The 7,178-nt window shown below is 40.5% G+C and overlaps 1 protein-coding gene across 1 annotated transcript; it reads right to left on the bottom strand.

Moving 5' to 3' along the window:
- Positions 1-292: 292 nt before the first annotated feature.
- On the bottom strand, positions 293-1,938 carry LOC117920855 (uncharacterized protein At5g39865). Its single transcript, XM_034838517.1, has one exon. The coding sequence runs from the start codon at positions 1,430-1,432 to the stop codon at positions 560-562; it is 873 nt and encodes a 290-aa protein (XP_034694408.1). The 5' UTR covers positions 1,433-1,938; the 3' UTR covers positions 293-559.
- Between the last annotated feature and the right edge of the window lie 5,240 nt (positions 1,939-7,178).

Below are 7,178 nucleotides of genomic sequence, written 5' to 3'. Positions count from 1 at the left end.
TAAAGAGTCATGTGCTCAACCACTTGAATAGAACAATAGCGAAGAAGTCTCCAACTAATCACAAGACACTCATCTTTGTTTCAAGTCATGATACTCTTAAGCTCCAAAATACTATACGGATTGGCCCTTGGTGATTCAATAATCTTATTAGTTACTAAAATGGTGACTAATCTTTGTTTAAATGCATAATTATGTTGGAGTTGTTTTAATTCCTGCAGGGCCATCATTCACTTCACCTTATTAAAATCACCCATAACCCATTACACAAAGATATGTATATATGATTCAATAATTGATCCCATATGGACTTTTTATGATGTTTAGTATATATCCTTTAAATCAGAGAAACATTTAACAGGGAATTTTCCACTGTGCTTGTGCATGGGCTGTGTTGGGAGTCTAAAGAAGAATCAGCACAAGCTCATATGCAATACAAGTTAATTCTAAAGGCTCATACAAGAAGGGGGAGGGAGGAATGTGATATGAAAACCAGGATATGTAAGTTAAACAAGTATATTACAAGCTAAGGAGAGGGCAGTGGAAATGGAGATTGAGACTTTCAGCAGCAAATGGGGCATTTAATTAATCCATTTTCGTTGCATTCAGGGCATCTGATATGAAGTAGATCATCACCGTCACCATCCCCATCTGCAATCACCTTGCAGCTTCCATTGCAATTGAAGCATAGCAAGAACCTCATGCCGCCACAGCCCTTGCATGGAGAGTTGTTGGTTGGAGAAAGTGGTATCCCTTCCAACAGCTTCTTCAGCTTTCCTTGCTCGTGCAATCCAACCACCTCATCCGCTCCGCCAATGTGCCTTCCCTTGATGAAAAGCCTTGGAGGGACTACGCGGCCGCCCATCATCCTCCACAGCTCCTCCCTGAATTCCATGTGCATCGATACATCCCTCTCCTGGAACAATACTCGAAAGCTTTCCAACAGAAACCGGATGGCACTGCAGTCCTCAAACGTTTTCCTTATTCCCCTCAAGCTTGTTGTGTAGAAAATGACTGAGTCACTCCCTCCTGGTGGACATTTCTCTTCAAAGTCTAACAGGGATGGATGCTCTTCAATCTCTTCCTTTGCTTTATGGGTAGAGGCATTGTCCATGACTCTTTCCTCTAAGTCACAGGATCTGGACTCTGTCAAGCCATCTCTGCCTTGAATAGTATGATCAATCTGAACCTCTGATGAGATCATAAGCTCTGAATTATCCTTGGCAGAGACCGGATCTCTGGACTTCATGGGGGGTGTAAATTTTTCTTTGTCGCCATCGAGGAAACCTGATTCAATTTCTTCATCTTTGTGATCTTTTGAGAGCTTGGATATGCTAATACTGTCCGGAACCTGAAGAATTAGGCTCTGTTTCAGAGTGGTGATGGTTGGAAAACGTTTCAGTTTCTTTAGGAATCTTCCCTTCACTCCTTTCATACTTTATATGCTGCTACCACCGGAATTGGATGAGACTTTATATGCTGCTACCACCGGAATTGGATGAGAAGAAGTGATATAACCAGTTAAAAAGAAGGAAGATAGAGAATGAGTTTGGGGTGAGAAAGACTAGTGAGGAAAGCAGGGGTGGAGATGAAGGTTGGTGAAATTTATCATCCCTTTTGGTCTTCAAAGGCTGGAAAGTAGAAACTAAAAAAGCATTGTTGGTTGCTTTTTAAAGTTTTAAATGATCATTGACAAGTGTGGAGGGGTTGGGCTGGTACAGTGGCACATCTCTTCCATTGGTATCCACTGCCCACTTGCCAATTGAGTCGTGCCACATCATGCCGTGGAGAAAAATATGTCAGACGTCCAAGAGTTGAAGGACTAATTTACCCGTTGGGGGGGTATTAAAATGGTGGCATACCCTCAAAGGCTTGGGTGTGGGAAGAGGATGGAACCGGAGCACAGCTAAACCCAAGGGGACAAGGTGTGGCAATGGTCATAATTCAGTAGCGATGTGTGTCAAAAAGCAACTTTCCACTTTATCAGTAGAAAGGAATCCTCTAAGAAACCAACCCATCCCCTTCTCTCTTCCTTCAATCCTCACTCCCACAAAAGTCTCATTTCCGTAGCGTGTTCACTGCCAAAAAATGTGGCTGTGGTTGCCCAATTCCTCTCAAATCAGGACCACGTCCACTCCTTGGCCATGCTACTTCCCATGTGATGGTTCCCGGAAACTTTTCAGTTTATAGAAGTGACATTTTCACAATAGGGAAGTGAAATTTGAGGGTTTATTGTTTGGATCCTAGCAGAGACTAATGATTTTGATAGTTTCTTTCTTTTTTCTCAATCATTGATAGTGAACTGAAACTTCAGTAATCTCCCTACTTCATACCCTAATCACATACTCAATTACCAGCTGCAGTCTCTACATGGGACCATTAGACGAGGATAAGTGCATCTATTAAATTGCACCATTCACTTTTTGCTTCTCTACCACTTGAAGCACTGGAGTACTGAAAAAGAAATGAATGTACGCTTTCCATACTTGGAGAGTACATATACTTAGCTGTATATGTGCTTGTGTGAATCTCCAACCCCACATGGTGTCGGCCTTATTCAATCCCAAGGCAAAAGATGAGACCCGAGACTCGAAAAGATTCCTGCTTCAGAAATTTACCTGTGAAGTAATTTTCGACTAAAACACTGCAGGTATTGAAGAAAATGGCTGATGAAAGATGGGAGCATTCAATCATGTTCCTCTTATAAAATCAAATGAAATCAAAGCCAATGCATGTCAATTCCTGATTCTTTCTGTCCACCAGCTTCATTTTAAGATTGTATCATCCTTGTGAATATCAAACATGGTCAGACATGAAATAATGCTAGGAAATAAAAGGATCGATTAGCTTGCTGTGAATGTTAAACATTGTTAGAGACACAAAATGGTGCAATGTTATTTTTCCCTTTTTGGTTTGTGTGGGGGTGGGGGCGTTGATGTTGAATGGTAGTGGTTTTGTGGGGTGGGGATGAGAAAGGATAGGATCAAAATTATTCATTAGCACAAGGCTTTAGACTTTTTCCTTTCGCCATCCAAGAGTGGGACACAAACAACATGTAACCACGACTTGGATGAGGAAAGTTTAAAATGTGTGGCAACAGAACTAATCATGCTTCTGGAAGCAGAATTATGTGCAGCAAAGAAACTACTTGTTCAATATTCACAGATGACTCTGGCCATTAGCCAATTTCGAAAGAGTAGTCATAGCATCTTAATTGAAACTGAAGAACCCAGGAACAGCCCTAATAGGTAACAATGGCGTTGGTAAATATGATTTGTCTTGTAAGGTATGGTCTGTAAGTAAGGACTCCCACTTGGTCAGCAGCCCATTCAATGTCAAACATGTTTTCTCGAAGAGGAATGAAGAAGCATGTGATCAACTTTCTCTCCGTTGCCAGGTTTCGGTTTTGGGGGATTTAGTAGAGGGGAAAAAGCATGTCAAGAAGCCCAAAGAGAAATATACAGAAAGTTTTAGAGCAACATATCCCAGTTCTTACCCAAAATAAATAAATAAATAATAATTGAACATTTCTTCTTTATCAAGAAGGAGAGTTTACCAAGTACAATTAAATCCTTCAACCACGTTATGCGCCTTACAATTAGGATTTATGTGTGGATATGCTTCCTTGATACCTCTCAGCCAAGCCTCAAGGATGAAAAAAGAAAAAAGAAAGAAAGGCTATCTATATATGATGAAGGATGAAAATATATATTGGAAATTTGCAAACTATCCATGGTTAGATTTCACAGCAATATTAGACGAAAATTTAAGAAAAATTTTGGTGAGATTAAAATTGATTAAAATTTATGAAAATGTTGGAAAGAACTTAAAGAAATTAAAAAACAAATAATAATACATATATTGAAGTTGTTTCTTTTTCAAGAATACAATATATACATCACAACTTTTGTGATGTGTAATAATATAGCATGTGGATGAATTTTGGAAGTGTGCATCATTGTTTTAAAAATTGGATTAGATTAGCCAGTCCAACCATTGACTGGTAACCTTTCTAGTTCAACCCACTCTTTTGGGCCAACGACCTATTGAACCAGTCTCGAATCGTCAAAACCGATGATCTGATTGGCAAATTGAGTGAATCGACCAATTTGTAGTGAACTGAAAGGTTCACTACATGTCTTTTTTTTTTTTTTCCTCATGAGAGATAGTGAGATGGTGGGAATGAGATGACTATTAGCCAGTAATCAGTAGTCACGCTCTAGATGCCAATGACGATGAGGTGGCCACTGGTCAGTGTAGGTGCGAGTATGGTGAGAGAGACATGGAAAGAAAGAAAAGAAAAGGGAAGAATGGAGAAGAAGAAAGAAAAAGGGAAAAAAGGGAGCGAGTGATTGGAAGAAGAAGAGAAAGGGAGCGACTAGAAGAAGAAATGGAGAAGAAGGGAGAAAGGTAGCGATTGGTGAAGAAATAGAGGGTTTTAGGGTTTTGCTTTTTAAATGAAGGGTGGAGATTAAGTATGAAAATTGAGGCTGTAGATGGGTTCTTTGAAAATTGCACCTAAAAATTGGATTATCTAAAAGATTGGGTTTTTTCAAATTACATTTATATTTATTTTTGTCATTTAATTTGATATATTAAATATAAAATGAAATAGTATTAAAATTTATATATATATATATATATATATATATATATATATATATATATATATTTATGATGCCACCAGTTCGATCACGATTTAACCACTAATTTGATCAATGAACTGTGAATTGGTAGTTTTTTCAGTTCAATGACTGATCCAGTTCTGAAAACATTGGTGTGCACTCAATATTAATGTGGAGGTAAATATTTAATTTCAATGAATGTCAACACTTTACAAATATTGCATTTTAACAATTTTATTTAATACTGATATAAGGACGAATGCGATTCCATGACATTTGACATATTAAATCCAACAAATTGAAGGAGGTTTTGGGAAAAATGTCTACATTTTTTGTGTAGCATGTTGTCAAATTTTTTCCTCCGATTGTTTGATATGATTTGTTTATATATTTCTTAAAAACAATCAATATATAGTAAAGAGTCATATGCTCGACTACTAGAATAGAACAATTGCAAAGAGGTCTCCAACTAATTACAATTCACTCATCCATGTTTCAAATCATGATACCCTTCAGCACCAAACTACTATATAGATCAACCCTTGGTAATTTAATAATCTATTAGTTACTAACATGGACTAATCTTTGTTTAAATGCATAATTATGTTGGAGTTGTTTTAATTGCTTGACCGTAAGGATTCCTCCACGGCCACCATTCACTTCACCTTATTAAAATCACCCATAACCCATTACATATTGTTGAATATAATGTATTTATAGTATATAACCTTTCCTTGTTAATATAGGATACATGTATGGTAGTTAGGACTCCTAGCCTTGTATATATATATATTTCTCAATTGTAAGTAGATCATTACATTAATGAGAATTAAGGTTTTTCTTCTTTCTCTCTCTCTCAACATGGTATCAGAGCCAAGGAAGAAAACCTAATTCTTTCTTGTTTCCCGTGTCATCAACTCCGGGAAACCTTCCGGTGACCGTGTTTCATTCCGGTCACCTTCCCATCTTCCAATACTTTCCGGTCATTCGGATCGTCGACAGAAACTACTCACCGCCGGCGAAATTTTCCGGCGAATTTTCCGGCGAGCTTTTCCGGCGACTTTTCCGGCGACGTATTTTTCCGACACCGACTATACCAGAAGGAGCGCCTGGAGGAGATCTACAACTTTTGTGAAGGCACCGGCACCAAAATCCCATCCACGCGCCGTCCACGCGCAAATTTCCGGTCGGCGACTGAATCTCACGCGCCGGCGCGTGAGGGCGCGTGAGGCCTTTTCCGGCGACGCGCCTCCTCCTCCAGCTTCGCCTGACGCCGACCAGCCTCCCTACCTCCCTGGTTCTCCCATCCGAGCCCTGCACATACCTCTTTTGGGGATTTTTGTCTCCGTCGGCCTTCCAAACAGCCTTTCCGGCGAAGCTCCGACTACTTTTTCTCCACTCCAATCCCTGCACGTGCCTTGGGAAGTGTTCTTCTACCTTTCTGGTGGTACCACGCCGCGATCTGAGGCCGTCTCCCTTTTTCGGTGGTGCCACGCCGCAATCTGAAGCCGTATTAGGGCTCTCTTCGATCCAAACATACTTCATTCTTCAGATAAGTAGATATGACTACTAAAAATTCCATTTTTTCCGCTGTTATATCTGGATCTCCTATGATTACTTCGGAGAAATTGGTTGGCAGTGACAATTATCTTTCCTGGTCTGCGTCTGTTGAACTTTGGTTTATGGGTCAAGGATATGAGGATCACTTGATTACACAGGAGGCAGATATCCCTGAGGTTGACCGAGTACAGTGGAGGAAGATAGATGCACAGTTATGTAGTGTATTATGGCAATCGGTTGATCCCAAGATTCTTCTTCATCTTCGGGCCTACAAAACTTGTTTTAAATTTTGGACTCAGGCCAAAGGATTATATACGAATGATATCCAGCGTCTTTATAAGGTGGCTTCTGCAATTGTCCATCTCAGCCAACAGGACTTGGATCTATCTACTTATATTGGCCAGATTGCCTCTCTTAAGGAGGAGTTCTTGACTGTGATGCCTCTTACTCCTGATGTTGGGGCTCAACAAACACAGCTTGACAAGTTCTTCATGGTTCTTACTCTTATTGGCCTCCGTCCGGATCTTGAGCCTGTCCGCGATCAGATTCTTGGTAGTTCATCAGTTCCGTCCTTGGATGATGTGTTTGCTCGCCTCCTCCGTATCTCCTCCACTCAGACTTTGCCATTTGATAGCACTTCAGATTCTTCTGTGTTAGTTTCTCAAACTAACTCTCGAGGAGGCCGTAGTGGTACCCGAGGTAGAGGTCAACGTCCTCATTGCACCTATTGCAATAAACTTGGCCACACTCGCGATCGTTGCTATCAGTTACATGGACGACCTCCTCGCACTGCCCATGTGGCCCAGTCCTCTGATTCTCCGCTGCCTCAAGCTCCGAGCTCTTCCGCATCTCAGGCTTCTGTTGCCTCTGTTGCCCAGCCTGGTAATGCCTCTGCCTGCCTTACCCACACATCTTCTCTTGGACCCTGGATTCTAGATTCTGGAGCTTCTGATCACTTATCTGGTAATAAGGATCTTTTCTCCTCTATTACTACTA

Source organism: Vitis riparia, chromosome 8 (genome assembly GCF_004353265.1).
Source record: "Vitis riparia cultivar Riparia Gloire de Montpellier isolate 1030 chromosome 8, EGFV_Vit.rip_1.0, whole genome shotgun sequence".
Classification (NCBI taxonomy): domain Eukaryota; kingdom Viridiplantae; phylum Streptophyta; class Magnoliopsida; order Vitales; family Vitaceae; genus Vitis; species Vitis riparia.
Note: the sequence above shows the minus strand (reverse complement) of the source record. Positions and strands in the feature narration are given on the sequence as shown.